The sequence below is a fragment of the Xyrauchen texanus genome, chromosome 27 (assembly GCF_025860055.1).
Source record: "Xyrauchen texanus isolate HMW12.3.18 chromosome 27, RBS_HiC_50CHRs, whole genome shotgun sequence".
NCBI lineage: Eukaryota > Metazoa > Chordata > Actinopteri > Cypriniformes > Catostomidae > Xyrauchen > Xyrauchen texanus.
Window position 1 is genome coordinate 20,547,288 of NC_068302.1, and position 21,785 is coordinate 20,569,072.

At 38.3% G+C, this 21,785-nt stretch overlaps 1 protein-coding gene across 3 annotated transcripts in view; it reads right to left on the bottom strand.

The window, feature by feature from the left end:
• Positions 1-21,785, bottom strand: part of ptch1 (patched 1) — an 89,583-nt gene that overhangs the window by 3,323 nt on the left and 64,475 nt on the right. For 2 of the 3 annotated variants that reach the window (XM_052094021.1, XM_052094022.1), the window contains 7 exons: positions 18,010-18,193; positions 15,491-15,771; positions 12,516-12,653; positions 11,136-11,278; positions 6,105-6,204; positions 3,664-3,954; positions 1,155-1,716 (listed from right to left, as the gene is read on the bottom strand). In XM_052094021.1, coding sequence (XP_051949981.1) covers positions 1,156-1,716; positions 3,664-3,954; positions 6,105-6,204; positions 11,136-11,278; positions 12,516-12,653; positions 15,491-15,771; positions 18,010-18,193 — 1,698 coding nt within the window. In that variant the 3' untranslated portion in view covers position 1,155. The remainder of the gene's footprint in view (positions 1-1,154; positions 1,717-3,663; positions 3,955-6,104; positions 6,205-11,135; positions 11,279-12,515; positions 12,654-15,490; positions 15,772-18,009; positions 18,194-21,785) is intronic. The other variant, XM_052094023.1, reaches the window with a different exon arrangement.

Sequence of the window (21,785 nt, forward strand, 5' to 3'; positions counted from 1 at the left end):
AAATGAAGGAAGGTTACAAATTCTTAAAATTGTATAATATACTGCGTATCAAAAGTTGTTATATTTAGGTTAGCTAGAGTGTATTTTGGTTTAGTTAAATGGTCTGCACTTATGTAGCGCTTTTTTAATCTTAGCGGTTTTCAAAGCACTTTACACTGTGAACTCATTCACCATTCACACACACACACACCAATGACTGCAGAGCTGCCATGCAATGTGCTAGCCTGCCAGTAAATAATTTTCATTAAGGATAAAAATAATAGTTAATACCAATTCATAAGACTACATAAAACAGCAAGATAAATGAGTCCCGACAAATGAACCAGATAGAAATGTTTTGTTGTTACAATTAGTAATGTTTTTTTATCCTCCAATGTGTTGTTAATATAGTCATACAAGTTACAATGTTGTTTATTTGATTTGGTTTGTTTACTAGGGCTGGGCGATATGCAAGAAATATTTTCACAATATTTTTAATAAAAAAGAATTAAGTAAAATTCGTCAACCCTCCAGCCGAGGGATTGGTGAATATTCTTCCTTCATTGATTTAGCTTTAAAAATTTATTTATTGAAGTAAAATTTAAACCAAAAATATTTCTAAATTCAAAATGCACTTAAAATAAAAAAGTGGTCAAAAAATCGTATATATTTTTTACATTATAATGTATATACGTATTCCATTTGCCTTCACGCAAGTATCAGTCTAAAACAGGTGGAAAATAATACAAATTTTGATCTAAAGACAATTATAAATGTAAACATAATATTAATAATGATGATAATAGTAAAAGTTGAAATATTCATACATTTTAGTTTTAAGGTGAACTTATTAAGGTTGTATACACATGTATAGGCTATAAAGTGAACCCTGAGTGGCGTTCACAATGCCACTGTTCCACGAGACACACACTCGCTACACGCCTATGAACAAACAGCACATCATCGATCTGTTCTTTAAAATATAATAAAGTGTGTTTCTTCAAGTGTGTCTTTGTATCTAACAGCTCCATGGCTTTGTAATTTCCAGATTTTGTCAATCATCGACTGTTAAGGTGTACCCAAAAGCCAAATGTCAATATACAATTACATCGTCCTATCGCCCCGACCTAGTGTTCACTTGATTTGAATTGAGCAATATTCTTATAAGAACTCACCTCAGCTGGAGGGTCTTGTGTGGCAGACATTGGAAGTGTCATATTCTAGATCCTGCAGCTCCATGCCTTCCGTTTTTGAGCCGTCATTGCTCTCGTCAAAGGGCACGTGAGGGTCGGAAAATTGAGAGTCAGTGTAGACTTCTTCTGAAGTGTGGTAGCTGTCATTGGAGGGGTAGGACGGGTAGGCGGGGCTCTGGCTGGGAATACCCGAATGAACGGCGACTGTCACTGAGGCAGAGGCAGAGGCTGTCACAGTAGTGATGGGCTGACAGTATGCGGGGCCTGTGGATGGGTGGGAAGGGTGAGAGTAAGGGTTGTGGGAACGGGGCCGATGGGCACCTGGACGTTCCCGGGGGTTGGGGCCTGAACGGCCACCTGGCTCAGTAGCAGTTTCAAAAGCATCCATGCGCGGCCTGTGAGGAGGAGGTGGGTTTCCACTCCCAAAGTCCCTCTTAGTGTCCCTGCTACTGTATCGCTTTGATGACTGAGGTCCAGCATCCTGAGAATTGGGAAGATGGGTTGTTCTGTAATTCTGTGGTGGTTGGTTCTGTCTAGAGACATCCTGTGGAAAATGGTGTATCGACAAAAAAACATGCTAACTGCATAAAACTTAAGTTAAAGGATATATACAGCAGTACTGTGCAAAAGTCTTAGGCACATTAGAAGTTTCATCAAAAAAAAAATTAAGATGGTTATTTAATATCATTTGCTTTACTGTGTCAACAGGAAATATACATTTTAGATTTTCAAACATTACTTTTGCAAATACTGTAGAATAGAAGTAAAACAAGGAGTCCAGCAACCGATGGTATGTCTCCCACAGTCAGTCTGGGTTTAAATAAAGAGACAGGAGCAACTGAACACCCTAAATACATAGAAGTGTGGCAAGTTCTCCAAATGCTTGGAACATCCTATTTAGGGATGCACCGAAATGTCGGCCGCCGAACATTTTCGCCAAAAATGGCACTTTCGGTTTTCGGCCGAAAGAGAAAAAAGGCCGAAAATATGAGCCGAAAATATATACCTCCTCGCCCCGCCCCTCAGTGCTCTGATTTCAATCTGGATCGATCTAGCCCTTATCACAGCGCTACCCAACAAAGGCCGATCATGTCAGCGGTGTGGAAATTATTCAAAGTTTCTGATAAGGACATCAAATTTGCGATCTGCAGTGTTTATTCAGCAGAACTTTCAAGATATATATATACAGAATACAGCAAGAGATTCTACAGGAAAGCGCCCCGATCCACAGCAGTGCCACAACTAGCGCTGCTACAACACAACTTGAGACGTATTTATCTGAACTACGCCAGAAGCGACAATCCCCTTGACTACGGGCGCATAAACAAAGACCACTATCCTTTGCTTGCGCGGATTGCGCACAGGTATTTATCTGCCCAAGCACCAGCACAGAGAGTGAGAGACTGTTCAGTGCAGCATCTCATGTTCTTGATGAGCTTCTGACAGGAGAGACTGTCAGAAAATGTAGCAACTTTTGTTCTTGAAGAGAAACCTGTCGCTTGTACTTAAATAGAAAGCGGTCCAATATGATGTGTATAGCAATTACATTACACTTGTTCTTCACTCGAGTATACATCTGTCGTTTACAGTTGAGGTTGGATTTAGTTGAATTACTGTTGTTTTGCACAATAATGTTCACTTAAAGTGTACATACGTTTACATAAACAGAATAGAGCACTGATCTATATATATATAATTATATATTATAGTTATATATAGATCAGTGGAATAGAGGCCCTCTGCCATTCTGTGTTCTGCCTTTTGTTTTAATTAAAATGACTGTTGCATATTTAAACTTTTTGAAAGATGTTAGCTAAGTTCATTACTTGACTGTTGTTTTGCATATAATAGTTTTCTAAAACTTTACATTATTTGGATAATTGTTAATAAAATCTGTCAAATTAGATTTTTACAGAACTGAAAGAAGAAGAATATTTAATATATTTTTTGTCCAATTTTGGTGTGTTATTTTCAATAAAAGTGTGATTTATTTTATTGGTTTGTAGTTTTTCAATTCAGATTCATTAAATTCATGAAATTAATGAAAAAGTATAAAATGAATACAATTATACACAACATTTTTTTTTTTTTTTTTAAATGGGTAAAAATTTCGGTTTCGGTTTTCGGCCAAGTGCATCCTGGATTTTTGGTTTCGTTCCAGAATTTTCATTTCGGTGCATCCCTAATCCTATTTGCCAGCACCCTTGAAAAACTATGTGCAAGTGTACCTGGGAAAATTGGTGCTGTTTTATAGGCATAGGGTCATCACACCAAATATTGATTTAGGTATTTTTTATGTTTATTGCACTTTGCAATCAGTCCTAAATTGCGAAAGGGAAATGTTAATGATGATGTATAAATTTGCATCTCGGCATGCTACCTGTCACTCTTTTTATACCATCATGTTCAATTCAGACTGCAAGCTGATCTCTTTTGCCATGGCACTGTAGTTTCAGAAAAAGCACAACAGGAAACAAAGTGCTTTACTAACCGTGTTAGAAGAAAACATTGGCAGTTCCACTTGACGATTGCCTTGTTGTCCACCTGTGGCGATCCGCACCTCCTCCAGTCTGGCTGATCGCCCCCTGTTGGACTGGAGGTCATACTGCCGAAGCTCCTGGCTAATTCCGGATACAGTTGTGTTGGAACCATACTCTGAGTCTGAAGAGTCTGAACCTGCTCCTGTGGTAGTGTGGTTAGGTCGTATGGTGAAGCGTACCACCTGTGGGGGAGGCTCTGGGGATGGCGTGGGCAGTCGGCTTCGCCCGTCAACTGGAGACACCTGAGAGGCAGAGTTTATAGGACTTGAAGACATAAGTTCAGTACAAAATGGGAGAAGTCGCTCTCTCAGTATTAATTTCAGTATCTCGGTAACTGGTAGATATCATGTGATGAATTTTGAAGATCCCATGAAATTGTGTTTTTTTTTGTTTCCTGTGTTGACTACAACAGGAAGTTTCAGAGGGCTTCCTGTTCAGGATATATCAAAGGGCTTATCCCCTTTTTAAAAGTAGCCAATAGGCTTTAGTTATGTCCCAGTCATAAAGCATCCTTTGCTACTTGTTAGTCTGTTGCATATGCTATTAGGGGGAAGGACATTAACATCCTAGAGAGCATATATATTTAACCTTTTTTAATGTGTTGCCAAAAATGATCCCATATTCTTTTAATTTCCTCCTCACCATGAAGTCTTCCCAGCATGCTCTTAAATGATGCAATTTCAATCACTCCATCAATCCAATCTAGGGTTGCAACGACATGAGATTTTCACAGAATGATAAACGTCTCAGAAATATCACGGTTTCACGGTATATGGTATAACACAATTTTTTTGGTTGAACAAATGCTTTACTATAATTGAAACTTGAAAAAAAAAAAGGTTTTATTGAAGTATGTGTAAAAAAAAGTCTCCCTTTTGAAAATAAATAAGAAAGCTAACAAAATTATAATAATAAACCGAATTATAAACATGGTAAAAAATAGCATGTAACTATAACATGTTATATAACTAAAGGATGTTAGTTTACATGTTAGCATAGCATGTTAAATTAACTACTAAATGAAAAATAACATCAACTGTGTGAGCTTTTAAAGTAATGTCCTATGATTATTAACAATTAACATATACTGTAGATGCACGACAGCACAGTCAGACTACTCCTGTCTGTACCTTTAACTCAGTGGTTCTCAACTGGTTTTGCTTCAGGACAGATTTTACATTGGAAATCAAGTGTCGACCTGCCATAGATTAAACATAACCTGTATTTAATGTATCCTGGGTTGCATTTCCTTTTATGTTGCATAGTTTTGTTCATGGTTTTCAGGTAAAAAGAGATGCATCATGTAATATTATAAATCTACAGGAATTTTTATCTCCCCCTTTTAAAAATTAAAGAGCATATTTACTTATGTGAGCCCATTATTATCCGTTTGTTTCCTAATTTCAAACATAATTCAAACAGAACACGCATATTACACAGGAGGAAAGGCTCCTCATTACCATGGTTATGTCAGTGTAGCTAGTCTTAAATAATAGTAATAATAATAACAACTTATATTGTTTATGAAAAAATAAATATTAACTGAAACACATCTTGAAACTTTAACTACAACTGCCACTGATTATTTCATATGAAACTATAACTTTTTGTCAAAATATAAAAGTTACTTTTACTCCTGTAAAATTGTGAAACAATTTTGTAAAGGTGATGATGTATAATGAAAAAACAAATGTGCACATAGCACAGTGTTGCTCGTTTCCTCCTCAGTGCTGTTTGGCATGTCAGGGCTGCCTACTGTTTGAAAGGTTCGACTTGACTTTCTCCGTGTGTGTGGGGCAAGATGATGAATCTGACAGACAGTCGAGGAGGAAAGGAGATGCGCACACACAGGTGAGATTCTTCGTCCGGTTGCATTTTTTCCTCAATACCATAGATAAGCAAATGTACGATAATCATACATTTTCATACCGTGGTATACAGTGAAACCAGTATACCGCTGCAACCATAATCCAATCTTTCAAATCTGGAGTTTTGGGGCATTTCCCATAGCGTAATATCTTCCTCGCTGCTGTAATGCAACCAATCTTAATAAGGATCAAAGCATTCTCTGCTACAATGGGTATCACCGTTTTATCCCCAAGAAGGCATTGCTGTGGCTTCAGGGGCAATTTGGATCCCAGCTAAAACTTTTATTTCATGGGGTCTTCAAAATACAGTGTACAGTGGTGGTCTCAAGAATAGAGCAAATATCAAATCAGCCTGTATTTCCCAGGAAATTATAATGGGAAATACAGGCTGATTTGAACTACAGAATTTCAAACAGAGCTTAGGTGTGTTTTAAAAAAATTATAAATAATTTATATACTCTAACTCTGCACAGCTTTATCTATGGTATACAGTGGCACTATGGAGGATAACACAATCATCTTACCTCAGGATAAGGGCCAAAGTAGGACAATAAGACTGGGAGAAGCACCAGTCCATTCAGGACCCCTAACACCGTAAGAATAGCCAAAACAGCGAAGAAATACCTGCAAATACACACAGCAAAAATATTTTTGGAGATTGATATTAGAATAAAGCAGAACTTTAAATGAACTTTACTACTATTACAGAAGAAGTCATTCGCACGCTTTTTATAAACATTTGCACACAAAAAGACTTTGGTTTGAAACTAAATTTACCTTGTGCCAGAGAAAGCTTCCAAAGATTTTTAAAGCAGCACAGAGAAGCAGAGGACATAATTAGTTGGTTAATTCAAAGGCACAGAAAATAAGGAAAGGAAAGAGATCAGGTTTTTTTTTTTCTAGGGGTGAGTGGAGTACAAGCAAACACAGGGAAACACAAAACGGGAAGGAATGTGGAGTAGAAGCTTTGCAAGAGAAAAGAGATGAAGCACAAAGGGTCAGGGGCCTCGCTTTCGCTCTTTAAAAAAAGTAAGCATTAGCAAACAAATGAAGTGAATGGTATAGAATTTAAACAATTTAGTCTAGGAGGAAGAGAGAAGAGCAAAGACTACAGGCCCCTCTTGCTTGGCCTCAAACTGATTCACTTTTCTCTCTTTTTTCTACATTCTCTCTCGATCACTCTTTCTATGCTAAGCCCCTGTGAAATTTTGCTGCCTTTCACAATCCCCTGCTCTAATTAAATCTCTAGAGTATCAGGTAAGACCCCCCAATCTCCTCTACAAATCCCTCCCCTCCTGTCCTCCTTCACTCTCTTGCTTTCTCTCTTTTCTTCATTATAGCCAGTTTTCCTTCCTTCGGTTCTCCAGCAACACATCTGTGTAAATTGCTGTGGCTCAAATTGCAGCTGCCATCTTGTACCTCAAAGAAATGCGGGGGCAAGAGGACACAAGCACTTTTTCTTGTTTGACTTTTTCTTGATCTTTAAAAATTGTACTGTATTCTTGTCTTTATTTACTCAATTAATGGACTTATGTTTCATTTGACCAATGTTAATTTTATATCAAAGGCACTAGATGGGCAAAACGTACTTGTCAAAGAGTTTCAAGGTCACTTAGAAGTGAACAGCACCACACGAAAGACTTCAGAAAGGTTGAGTAAGAAAGCAAATATTTGTTTAGAGAGTGCTTCCATGAGGATAAATACAGTGGGCTACCAAAAAATTATCTGGACATTTAAGCGACACTTAAAAATAGCTAAATGTCTGTGCATTATATAACAAAATATCAAAACATGTTAAGGAAATACACTAACTAAGTACTTTATTAGGAACACTATGGTCCTAATAAAGAGCCCAACATGGTCTTCTGCTGTTGTAGCCCATTCGCCTCAAGGTTCGATGTGTTGTGCATTCTGAGATGCTATTCTGCTCACTACAATTTTACAGAGTTATCTGAGTTACCGTTGCCTTTCTGTCAGCACAAACCAATCTGCCCATTCTCCGTTGACATCTCTCATCAACAAGGCATTTCCATCCACAGAACTGCCGCACACTGGATGTTTTTTGTTTTTGGCACCATTCTGAGAAATATCTAGAGACTGCTATGTGTGAAAATCCCAAGAGATCAGCAGAAATACTCAAACCAGCCCGTCTGGCACCAACAATCATGTCACAGATGAAATCACTAAGATCACATTTTTCCCAATTCTGATAGTTGATGTGAACATTAACTGAAGCTCCTGACCCATATCTGTATGGTTTTATGCACTGCAATGCTGCCACATGGCTGATAAGTAAGCTTACAGGTGTTCCTAATAAATTGCTCAGTGAGTGTATATAAACAATTTTCCAAGCAAAACGTTTCAGAATTATTATATTTTATTGTTATGTTAAATTTTTTAAGACAACATATTTCTCGGGGGCCTGGGTAGCTCAGCGAGTATTGACACTGACTACCACCCCAGGAATCGCAAGTTCGAATCCAGGGCGTGCTGAGTGACTCCAGCCAGGTCTCATTAGCAACCAAATTGGCTGGTTGCTAGGAAGGGTAGAGTCACATGGGGTAACCTCCTAGTGATCGCGATTTGTGGTTCTCGCCAATGGGGGCGTGTGGTAAGTTGTGCGTGGATCACGGAGAATAGCATGAGCCTCCACGTGCTGTGAGTCTCCGCGGTGTCATGCATATCGAGCCTCTCCGCGGTGTCATGCATATCGAGCCATGTGATAAGATGCACGGATTGACTGTCTCAGAAGCGGAGGCAAATGAGACTTGTCCTCCGCCACCTGGATTAAGGTGAGTAACCATGCCAACATGAGGACCAACTAAGTAGTGGGAATTGGGCATTCCAAATTGGGGAGAAAAGGAGATAAAAAAACAATTAAAAAAAAGACAACATATTTCTCAAAGTTAAGACAAAACGTATTTAGACACCTTCTGTTTGTCAAACGTTAGTGGAACATGTCCATAGTTAATGTGATGAACTACATCTATGGTTACTCTGCTAAGACACCTGTGTGAACTTGAGGGGAACTGGCTTCAGACATCCACTAAAATCACCCTAACACCAGGTGGAGAGAGAGAGATTTATTAGCCCACCAGATGGTATGTGCCTCAGGCTAAACTCATAGACACATTTAAAACTGATGCTGCTCCATGGCACTGGGCTTGGCCTCCCCAGGTTTACAAGCAGCTCCTCAGACTCTAACAATGTCCTGTAATAGTCGCACAAGGTGAGCTTTTCTCTGGAGAATCGCAGCTTTGGGTGTCCCACTCCGCAGGCTTGCTTTATTTATGTCCTCGGGGAGGTTTCATAGGTCTGGGGTGACTGGTTCTAGGGGAGAGCTCTCACATTGTTTACCCAAGCAGACACCACTTGTTAGGGGAGAGGGTGGAGAGAGAAGCCAGCCTGGTATTATTTAGGCTTAGTTTTTTTTTTTCTTTCGTCTTTGTCTGTATTTCATTAAGCTTCCCAACTAAGTCTCCTTGAATTGCACTTTTGGGTTTGCATTTGGCTCTTGCACTTATACACAAAAGGTGAACACAAAAACAGAGAGTAGATTAAAGAAATCAGCAGCTACTAGGGCTGGGCGCTTTATCGAATAGTCACGATTTATTCACAATGATTTTGCTGGGGGCATAAAATTATACAACATTGTGAATGTTGCGATAATTTTAAAGTGCTTTTTTTTTTTGGCAATTAAGTATCCAATAGTTTCAAGAACCTTTCTTGATGAATTTGTGAGTATGAGAGAAAGGTTTCAATAACATCTCTAATTTATACTTAAATAGGCTGTTAGTTGTTTAGTTTGATTGTTCAATGTTCGACGAGTTGTGCATTTTGAGATGCTATTCTGCTCACTACAATTATACAGAGTGATTATCTGAGTTACCGTAGCCTTTCAGTTCAAACCAGTCGACCATTCTCCGTTGACCCCTCTCATCAAAAAGGCGTTTCCATCCACAGAACCGCCGCTCACTGAATGTTATTTTTTTTGGCACCATTCTGAGTAATCTCTAGAGAATGTTGTGCATGCAAATCTCAAGAGATCAGCAGTTACATAAATACTCAAACCAGCCGTCTGCCACTAACAATCATGCCACAGTCAAAATGACTGAGATCAAATTTTTTCCACATTCTGATGGTTGATGTGAACATTAACTGAAGCTCCTGATCAATATCGGCATGATTTTATGCACTGCACTGCTGCCACATGATTGGCTGATTAGATTATTACATTAATAGGTAGTTGTACAGGTATTCCTAATAAAGTGCTCAGTGAGTGTATATTGAATATCATCAAAAGGCTAAATAATATTTAAATATCTTTGATGGCTACAAATCAACAAAGTATGAAAAATGAATATGGCCTTGGTTGCACTGTTCAGAAGAGAGCTAACTCCAAACTAAACGTTCGTAATGAGGACTGATTTACGCCAATGTGCTTTTTCATGGATGAGTACAATTCCTTCAGACTTCTTGAAGCAACAAAAGCATTCTATGTTTTTCAACTTTGAACTTTAAACAGAGACGTTGTGTGAGGTGTCCCTGGACTAAGAGCTTTTCAACTCTGTGCTTGAAAGCCACATCTCCCCAATGAAACGAGGGACCACAAACCTCGCTGTGCAACATGTACGATCTGTTTGGTTTAAAAGATTAGCGGACCTGACAGCGGAAAGTCAGCGAAACATTTATTCCTGCAAGGCTATAAAAATACAGTCTTCTGGTTTTTTTCATATCTTCAGGGGCCAGGGGGTTTTGTTTGCTGAAAAAACAGTAGTTGCATTTCAATGGGAACCTGTGAGAAGGACAGGCCCAATGTGGTCTGCGGGGAGAGAGTGTGTGAGATTGTGTGTATCTTTGTGTGTTGGGGGGTATCGCTCTGAACTGATGTATGCACTTCTTTAGATCCAGAGTGATTTAAGGATGGAGGGTTGTGGTAGTTTTCCAGTCCTCTAACAGGAATGAGCTACTACAGCCAACTGTTCGTTCCCTACCATAGCAATAGCAGTCATACTTACCACTTTCAAAAACAGTTATTATTCAGTTTGTATGATTTTCATTTTAATGCAATAATAATCTCAGTACCACTCCAAGAAACAATAAATTATCGTATCTGGTTGAACTTACAGACACTCATCTGTGCACACTAAAAGGACATAAAATATAAAGGAATTACAATGTAACTGATTTAGATAATCTAAGTAGCAGTATGTGTCACTCCTCATTTCCACTTTTTGACTTGCAGCAAAATACCCCAGACCCTCTCTGTGCTCAGCTTGTAAATGTCTTTGAGGGCCATAGGAAAAAAAAGAGACACTACAGCAAACACAAGAGACCATCCAGCTCAATGATGACAGAAGGGAAAGATACAATGTGTGCTCAGTAAGAATATGAGTGATGGGAGGGAGGTACAATATTGGGCAGGACTGAGAAGAAACATAAGGGAAAGATTTAAAAGGGTCATATACCAGTTCTAAAGCTAACCCACGTCAATTATATAAATGGTCTGCAACCTACACAGAAGCGGTTTCTGAATAAAAGTTTGCTGTCCTTACCTGACTATGAAGTCAAATTCTGACCCTGCCAGCATCAGGACTCCTAACAAGGTGGAAAATGCTCCATCGAGCACTGGGGCAAACATGTGCTCAAGTGCCAGTACAGCTCGCTTGTTCCTGTCACCGATGGCTGTAAGGAATGCCTGTGATGAGAGCATTATAAATATGATCAGATTTAATTAGGGTTGTGAATCGATAAAAATGTTTAACTAATTAAATCGCACAGTTTTCTGAGATTAATCACGATTAATCATGGTACATGGTATATTAACACAAACTTTAAAATATAATCATAAACATATTTACTTTTTACTTTGTCTCAAAGAACATTAAATTAATAGTTTTTTGTGTATATACTTAATTTGATATAAGTATATTTTTACATGCCATAAAATCAGTCGACAAACTTTAAGAATTGGGCAAAATCTTCTGGTATCTTCCAATTGACTTTATTAATAATAGGATCAAGTGGGAAGAATACATTCATATCAAGCTTTATTGGCAAGATAAACTTAAGTATAAATTGCCAATGCATTATTAGACACTATACATACAGCTATATAAAAAATACATTCTGAAGTTTAAAATCTCAAACTATTATGTTCTCTGGCTGCCGTTCAATTTCAATTGCACACAAACTGGGTCTCTCTCGCGTTGTTTCACTTTTGACACTGGTTCAGATGAGAGTGAGCGAGCATTTTCAGGCAATGCAAAGAGATAGAGCAGCTTGCCTGTATCTCTCCCACACCTGGCTCACCTCTTGCAAATGATGTCTCCATTTTCTGTATAGTAAATCATCTCCCATGTTTATTATTCCTGGGACTTATGTCACGCGTAATGAATAAGCGTGCACTGATACACACAATCTTATTTTTGTGCCAAGATGTGCTGTTGAGTCGAGCGTGTACCTCCCGGAAATTTATATATGCCAATTTGAGCCACAGGAATGGGGAGAAAAACATTAGTGAAGTTTCAGGAAATAATAATAATAAAAACGCTACTTTTTTTATGCGTTAAACAGTCAATTAATAACTGCCAAAATAAACGCGTTACATTTTCAATCCCTAGTATGAATCATGATATATCCACTTATTACAGTCTAGGCTGATTTTTTCTTTCTTCTTCTTAATGTATTTTTTTGGTTTATTTTGCAGCTTTTTCATCTGATATAAAAGCTGCTGAAGTAATTTTGGTGTCACTAGCTTCATCGATTGGAATTGCAACAATATTGATTGTTTTCAAACAGGCTTCCTGAACATCCCCAAGATTTTGTGAGTACTGCTACTTTAACATTTAAAAAATGGCACACTTCAGCTTAAAACAATCCTCCACAGGATACCCAGCCCTCATCAGGTCCCGATCTCCCCTCAATAGACTCACTAGTGCCACGTGGACTGTGAATTCCACACCGATGCCAACAGAGGCGATGAGGATGACAACAGGAACAGCGCTGAGCTTGATGCCAATCAACCCCATCATGCCAAACAGCTCCACAGTCATCAGAGACAGTACCAAAACCTGCAGGAGAACACCACCAAACATTAAACCATTATCTTAGATTCTTTCAAAATTGAAGGAGTTATACTTTACCTGCTTAAGCACTAAGATACAAGAGGCAGTGCCATATTGTTAAAATAGTTGTGGCTAAAGGGCGTTGGCTACATTCACAATATAGCACGGCATTGAGTGACTTATTTTATATTGTAGAATAGAGACTATATAATAAAAATAATTAAAGGCACAAATTTTCATTACAGCATATTAATTAAGATAGCACATAAATTCCGCTTGAACAAAGGTTCTAAACCAATAGGGGACCCTCAGCAAACTTCCAAGTGGACCTCAAGATTATTTTATATGAAAATAACTTACACACTGTTCCCGTATAATGTATGTTGGCGTATTGACTAGACTAATACATATTCAGAAAACTATGCATATTATAAATTCAAGTACAGGTTGGGTCAAATGGGTTAGGTCAGATAACGCGCAGCAGAATGTGGGAAAATATTTACTCCTAAACTGCCCTATTTGCGACACACACAGTTTAATCCAGAGCTGAACTTAGAACTAGTTAAGTAAATGCCATAATCAGCTGATGAGTCTTGGGTTACTGGGGGCCCCTGGTGCCTTTGAAGAGGGGTGAAGAGGACAGGGGAATAGAGAGAGGGCCAACAGAGGGGAGTCTGGGGGTGGGATAGCATGGCGGAAGTGGGGAACATATGGAGTTTAAGGGGGACAAAAGCGAAATGTTAAAAGCTAAAGCAGGGCAATAACTTTCCCTTTCATGTGTCCAGTAAAGCAAAAGGATGAAGCCGCTATAATGTCAGACAGGATTAGATCACTAAAATGGCTTAAACACTGGCCCTAACAAAACTGAAACAATTGTAGAGCATCAGAGGGAGTGTGGGACAGAGAAATATGACTTGCCCATGCACAAAAAAATTATATAATGACACATATACATACATTTCAGCATAAACAGCAGGCCCATTTTACATAGGGGGTGATGTAATTGCTGTGGTAAGCTCTCATTTCCACATTTATTTTAGAGAAATGTCTCGAAAACCTCACGTAGACTAAACAAACTGGCTCTGACAGTAGAAGATAAACACAAAGCGTAGGGCTGTAAAAACAAGGGTTCTCTTCAGCTATTTCTGCCTGCCCTCCCTTGCCTTGTCCTATGACATACACTTTTAATTACTTCCAAACCTTCTGTACATCACAGTATGAATGCATAAAAACTCTAGTGAAAAGAAATCAGTTTCTGAAAGAAATGCTTTTTAAAATATTGTATGTTTGTGGCAGGGCAGAGTGCGGGGTCGGGTGGTGATTCTACACACCCGGTCCCTTATCAGGCTAATCAAGCCTCCGAGAGGGATAAAGTCTGATTGTGGAGGATGGTGTGGGAGAGAGAGATCGTTTACGGGCATGTCCGTCATGTGTGTGTTTGTGTCTTTTGTTTACGTTTCTCATTAAACTATTATTTATATTGTCAAGCCGGTTCTCGCCTCCTCCTTGCCCATCTAAATTCCTCTACAATGACATTTTGAAAATGTCAAGCTGAGCTTAAACCTTTGATGCATTAATTATTACATCATAAATGAAAAAATGTGATTGAACATAAACAAGAATATGAGTCTCATGTCCAGTCTTTTTAAATGATAGGGTTATCTGTCTGTTGTAATAGAAGATAATGGTAAATATTCCAGAGGTACTTGGTGCATCACCACTTTCATCAGCCATCTTAAATTTTATGTTGTCTTACATAAAAATCACAATGACATAAAAAGAGGGCAGTCATATAGAATTATAATTAAGGGTCAAAGCTCTGGGTGTGACCAGGTATATGGTTGTTTGGGTATGATTAATCACACCCTGAAAGGTTAATAATGTTTTTTTAAGAACTACTGTAGTGAACTTCATGCATCAAAGGGTTAAAATGACACATCAGAACCTAAATGCAAACATTTAATTTCTACAGCATAAAAATTCATATATTTCCATAGCCAAACCACTTGAGGCCATTTATACAAAGTCTGATGCAACTAAAACACGACACAAAATCATTAATTATCTAAAGATATAACTATTCACACAGGATGTGAACAATAAAAAAAAAAATTTAAATAAACAATTCAGTAAGATATTTTGTATTCAGTGAATGAGTTCATAAAAATTTGAGCAATTTGGCATTGAATATTAATTTAATATACACTCACTGCACACCTAATTATGAACACTATGGTCCTTTTAAAGAGCCCAACATGGTCTTCTGCTGCTGTAGCCCATCAGCCTCAATATTTGACATGTTGTGCATTCTGAGATGCTATTCTGCTCAATACAATTATACAGAGAGATTACCTGAGTTACCGTTGCCTTTCTACCAGCTCAAACCAATCTGGCCATTCTCCATTCACCTCTCTCATCAACAAGGTGTTTCTGTCAGCAGAACTTCTGCTCACTCTATGGTTTTTGTTTTTGGCACCATTCTGAGTAAATTCTAGAGACTGTTGTGCAATAAAATCCCAGGAGATCAGCAGTTACAGAAATACCTAAACCAGCCCGTCTGGCATCAACCATCATGCCATGTCCGAAATTACTAGATCAGATTTTTCCGCATTCTGATGGTTGATGTGAACATTAATTGAACCTCCTGACCCATATCTGAATGATTTTATGCATTGCACTGCTGCCATATGATTGGCTGATTAGATAATCACATGAATATGTAGGTATACAGGTGTTCCTAATAAACTGCTCAGTGAGTGTACATTGGTAAGCAGAGCAAAATACCTGAGAAACATTACTGTAAACTAAAACCCCAAAAACAAAGATCTTGATGCGGTACTTACTATGATACCAGCAGTCCAGGGATTGAGCAGGAAGATGGCGCACACCAGAAAAGTGCAGGCCAGCACGACACTGATGGAGAGCAGAAGCCAGTGACGCAGGCCTACATATTGCTCCCAAAAGAGGAAGGGGTAGCCGTTTGGGTAGCTGGGCAGTCCCTGACGACTGTAGTTGCCGCAGATGGCGCGGACACTCTCGATGGCCTCTACGAACTGTGGCGTCTCGCGAAGCCCATTGAGGTAGAAGGGAAACTGTGCATATTCGATGGGCTCAGCGGCAGGAACTGCAGATGCAAAATGTCATTGAATATTACTTTTCTCTCTTTACGTTCACTCAGAACAGTTTTGTTAAGGTTTTTGTCCTGCACCACTTAATTTTATAATGTCTTAATTCAAAGTTTGTTTTGTAGATACCTTCGGTCTTAGGTACACCATTCATTTTGGTTTTGGGTGAATGTTATACTTTTTTGGAAATTTAAGATTTAATTTCTAAAAACTTGCATTGATAGAATGTTCAACATTTGAAAAGAAACCAGAAGTGATGATCTCATCATAATATTTGCATACTGAATTCCGATTTGTCTTTCTTAAATGTATTTGACTTGTTAACAGAAAACAAGAGCTGAAAGTAATGACAACGACAAAGTGGCTCTGATGCAGCAATTAATTTACATGAAAGCAAAGCCTAAAAACTAAGTTTACCTAAAACTTGAACACTATTCTTTACCTGATTTGTAAACACTGGTATTTCCTACTTGTCTAGTTTAAATATTGTCCTACTCTTGTTTTTATAAACTGTGTTCCACCACAACTGGCTAGGGGCTTAGTTCAATATTTTAATAGCCACCGATGTTAAAAGTACTGGCAATACCCACACTCTGACTACACGTGCTACGCGTGCGTGCTCGATCCTCATAGTGAATGCAGCTGCGCATGTGAACACTCAAATGCACTTCTTGGAAAAATTCCCCCTCTTGACTCACGTGACAGTAATGTAAACAAAGCTGTTAATGTAATATGACAATGTAAGCAGATGAGACAAAAATCTGCAGCGTCTTGAAGTGATATTAATGTAACAGCAGTTAAAACAAATCAGTATTAATGTATATCTACTAATCATAGGGTAATATTTTTTTATTTTGCAATAGATTACATTTTGTATGCACTGTTGACTCTGTTCTCCATTTTATTACTGGCATATGAATAAATACTTTACAAGCTTGAAGCAATGTTTACATAAAAACACTTGAAGGCTACCTTGTTTTAATTTAATTTGTTAATATTAATATTAACTTAAAACTTTTTAAATAGAAGAGTGTTTTCAATAGTATATTTTTTCATTCATTTATTCCTGTTTGGTGTGTGGCAGAAACACACAAAAAAATTCAGGGAACCACTGCTGTGGACTGAATTGGTAATTAGCTACATTTTAGTTACATGATCCTTCACTCTTATTGATTCAGATTTAGCATAAAGGATGTCAGGTGCTCCCGAGTTGACAGACTGCACCTATTAAACATGATGACTACTTTACTGCCTGTCTGCCCCAGGATGAAAAGGGGCTGAAATTACCAGCTATCAAATCTCAACATGCAGATGAGTGTCAATCCTAACAATGATATACTGTAATTACGCTATCAAAAATCTGTTCTGAAACATTCCACCACTCCTTTACGCACACATACGGACAATGATCAAATTTATACTGACAGTTATCACCTGTCAGCAAAGTTTCCGTGCACTGCAGGGCTTTCAACAGCAGGCCTGGAATGACTCATCACTACGGCTACTAGACTCGGATATGCGGCAGTCTTAAAACCACAAATAAAATCACAAGAATGTGACCCAGTGTGACTAGCACTCCAGAGGTGTGTGTGAGAGTGAGTCTGAGAAGGCCGTGTGGGTGTGGAAGGGAGGGAATAGCGGAGTGTGTGTTCCAGTGCCTGAAGGGGTCATGCAAGACCACTTGCTAAACAAGCTTTTGCCCCATTATAATCTCCACTATAAATTTCCATCAGGATGGGAGTTGGACGTCTGCCAGCCTTTGCTGCGGGGGCTCAGGCATGGAGAGGCCGTTTCAGCTTGTTATCCAGTCACTTTTCCCAGAGCGCCCACTGTCTGTTGCACACACACACAATGCACACAACATCATACACCCCTGTGCTACAGTTAACTTTAAAAATATGGCTGAACATTTTAATTAATACACTTCTCTAATCACAGCAGTTTTAAAGTTGACCAACCAAACAAAAATGCCTTGTAACCAGGCCCACACGGAATCGGCGCAGACAAAACTCCCATTAAACAAATTTTACTACTTCTGCAGAATTCTGAATATTTTGCCTCAAAATATGTGCAGGAAATGCTAAAAAAGTAAATCTTAGATTGAATATATAATATAAGAATATATACTGCCTTCCATGTTATACTTGACAATAGGTTTGTGCCGATAAAATCATAAAATGTATTGAATTGTGTATGGCCATTTGGCATGGTATTTAAATTAAATGGAATGTACTCACTGTTGAGTCTGCTGATTGGAATGGAGTCGGTCCGGTCATGGAGCCACTCTGGAGGATGTGGGCGGATGTTAGCCTGGGATGCGGCGTAGGCCACAGGGTCATTGCTCACCCATGCAGATAAATAAATGTAGAAGGCGTTTGGGTTTATAATTCCATCTGCATCTACCAACCGCTGTCTGGTTAGCTGGTGAAAAAATAAAACTTAACATTAGTAATCTGACTGTTTTCTGCCTGGCATCAATGTCAAATTTCACCTCACAGTTTGCCCACTGAATGCTAAAAAACAGGTCAAAATCTGCCAATGGGGTAAGCAAAATAAACTTGTTTTCTCTTTAAATTAAGTTTATTTTGCTTACCCCATTGGCAGATTTTTTTTCTTGTATTGAGTCTAAAGTTCACAAAATTTAGTCAGATTTACCTTAAAACAAGTCTTAATATCTTATCCCATTTTGCTTGACAAGTAAATAAATCATGTTTTAAGAAAGTTTAGATAATTCGACAGGAAAACAAGACAAAAATACTTTGTAGTGTACGTTAAAAAAATTTAAGCGTTCAATTACTTTAATGTGAGTATTGAGAATGGCTACCAGCATTGCTATATTCTCTAAATGCTTAGCTTCTTGCCTGACGCTCAGCTAGTGACCTCCTATGAAGGTAAAGCCATTACATTGTGCAATACGACATCACACTCAATGCCGTACGTGTTTTTCAAGAAAATAAATCTAAAGGCTCGCAGTCAGGAGTTAGTATGCGGGGGTGGGGGGTGGGGATTTGTGGTTGAAATAGAGGGTGAGTGAGAGAAAAATAGCTCGAGTTAGTGTAACAATAAAAAAATTGGCCAGAGTCCCTGAGCACGTCTGTGTGCAGTTAACCTTGCTGTTAACACTGAAGGAAATGCCACCCAGCAAATGAAAAGGAGAGCTATAAAAATAACACATCAAATGTTGCAAATACTTGCTTCTCCTAAACCCCTATGGATACCTGACTTTGTCAGTCTGGCCATTCTCTATTGACCTCTCATATCAACAAGGCATTTCCATCCACAGAACTGTCGCTCACTGTTTTTTTTTTGTTGTTTTTTGTCACCATTCTGAGTAAACTATAGAGACTGTTGTGTGTGAAAATTCCAGGAGATCAGCAGTTACAGAAATACTCAAACCAGCCCGTCTGACACCAACAAACATCCATGTGATTATCTAATCAGTGTGGCAGCAGTGCAGTGCATAAAATCATTCAGATACGGGTCAGGAGCTTCAGTTAATTTTCACATCAACCACCAGAATGGGGAAAGAATATGTGATCTCAGTGATTTGGAGCATGGCATGATTGTTGGTGCCAGATGGAGTTGTAGAATGACCTAAAAAGGCTGTTTAAAACTGCGTTAAGTAAAAATGGTCTGAAATCAAAACATTGTTATTTAAATAGGCATTACACTCATAAAGAGCCATTTCTAGCTGATGAATTATTATTCTGTTACAAGAAAATCAAGATTTACTATAGAAAGTTCTATGACTTTTCCAGTAATTTTATGATATCTGGATAAGGATTTTTCTGAATAAGTTAATAAGCACTACACTCCTAAAAAAGCGATTTCTAGCCGGTTAAATATTTCATAATTGAGTGTTTAATTAGAAAAATCAAGATTCACTATAAAGAAATTTCTATACATTTTCCAGTCATTTATTATATCTGGATAAGCATTTCTCAAAAACATCGTATAGGTTTTACACTCAAAAAGAGCAATTTCTAGCCGATGGATTTTTATTTTTTAATTGGCCGAGCGGAACTTGAAAAATCTAGATTCACAATAGAAATTTCCATGACTTTTGCAGTCCTTCATGATATCTGGAAAAGGATTTAGCAAAATTATTTCATATGCATTTCACTTTCATAAAGAACAATTTTTAGACAATAAAATATTTTAAGCATAATCACATAAACATTTTTGCATGACGTTTTAGGATTTAGTTCATTTCCATGTCTTTTCCATTCCTGTAAATCACAGTTTTAAAATTCCTCAGCATTTCCAGGTTTTCCATGTCAGTGGGAACCCCGTGGTGTAGTACGCACATGAGTTTTACGTTGACCAGAGAAAGGAATGGCACCATGTGATTCCCGCCTCTGTATCCACTAAAAAGGGGACAGGACACCAGTTCCAGTAGAAAAAGGAAAAAGTGAGAGGCCGGAGAGAAAAAGGCGGACTTGGATTCCAAAGATCTGGATTGCATTAAGCAGCAACAACTGTATGTCTTCAAGCTGTCACGGGAAGCACACAGTGCAAAGCTGGCGGCATTCTGGACCACTGCCGCCCCTCTTCCCTCACAGGCAGAGGAAATGACATCACAGGCCCTATTTTGCTGGCAATGGTTCAACACAATAATGACCACTTGAAAAAAACTAAAATGCAAATAATTTCTGGTTCTACATGCACATTGAACAACACTACACATTCTCAAACACACACCCACACATACGCTCTCTCTCTCTCGCTCTCTCTCTCTCTCTCTCTCGCAGGGCTCTGCTCCACTCTTCCCCACCCTTTAGGCACTCTGGCATGCAGTACGCTTTGTATTTTTCATATTTTTGCTCTCCTCTTGCCTGACATTTCATGCTGGGTAGCAACTGGAAACTGTTAATGTGTTAACCTGTTATATTTTTTGCCGGTGTTTGTGTGTGTGTGTGTGTGTGTGTGTGTGTAGAGGTTTCTTCTTGACAAGGCCCCTCTGAAAGAATCTTGAAAAGGTTGTACAGGCTGAGCTTTAGGCCTGCAGCAAGAAAGTGGAACAAATGGTTTAAATGAAGACTTAATTGCTTTTTCAGAGGTGAGTTGCGGCCCCATCGAGAGCTTTCAATTCCTGTGCTTGGAAAATCAATCAGTGAGAGAGAGACAGAAAAGGGAGACGAAAAATGAGGACAGAGATAGACAGATATTCAGAAGCCAGGTGTGGTTGTTATGCGTACTTACAAACACTGATGCTGATGCTAAATACAAATGTGTATTCAAGTACCCATCTGTCACCCCCAGAATTACACAAAAACAAGAGACTCAATCACTCCATCAGACATGAACAGGAAAAGGTCATATGTGACAAAAAGATCAACTTCAAATGTCTGTACGCTGGAGGTTAATGTCATACTTCTTCCCTTCAGCAGCAGACAAAATAGTTTAATCAAAGATTATTTTATCTTTTCATTTGAAGAACATAAAGTTGGGTATTGCATTCAATATTTAAAAGTGAGTTGTGTAGTCTTGGTAAAAAATAAAAATAAAATTATATATATAAATTAGGGCTGTCGATTTAACACGCTTGTAGTACAACCTGTTTACTCCAGGGGGCAGTAAGTTAAATTTCAGTTGTATGAGCAACGTTCTGTTTATACAGTGAAGAAAACAACCCACAACACAGACATGCGTTAGATTCTTACGTTCAAAACGCTTGAAGGAGCGCAAATTTTTGAGAATAAATATTTTTCAAAATTTGGAAATTACTCATAAATATTTAATCACAAATAAAAATCAAAGAAATTTCCTTCAAACTTATTTATAAGTACTACCCCACTAATTATTTTCTTGTAGATAGATTTAATTGTGACGTCGATATATTCTGTACATTTTGTGGTCTGCAGGAGGAAACATTTTTTCATTTATTTTGGAGTTGTCACTACTTGACTTGTTTTTTATCTGATTTCTGCAAGATTGTTAGAGATCATATTATTCCCAGCTTTCAACTTTGTTCTGAAAGTTTTATTCGTTTTTTTTTTTAGCTATGACATAT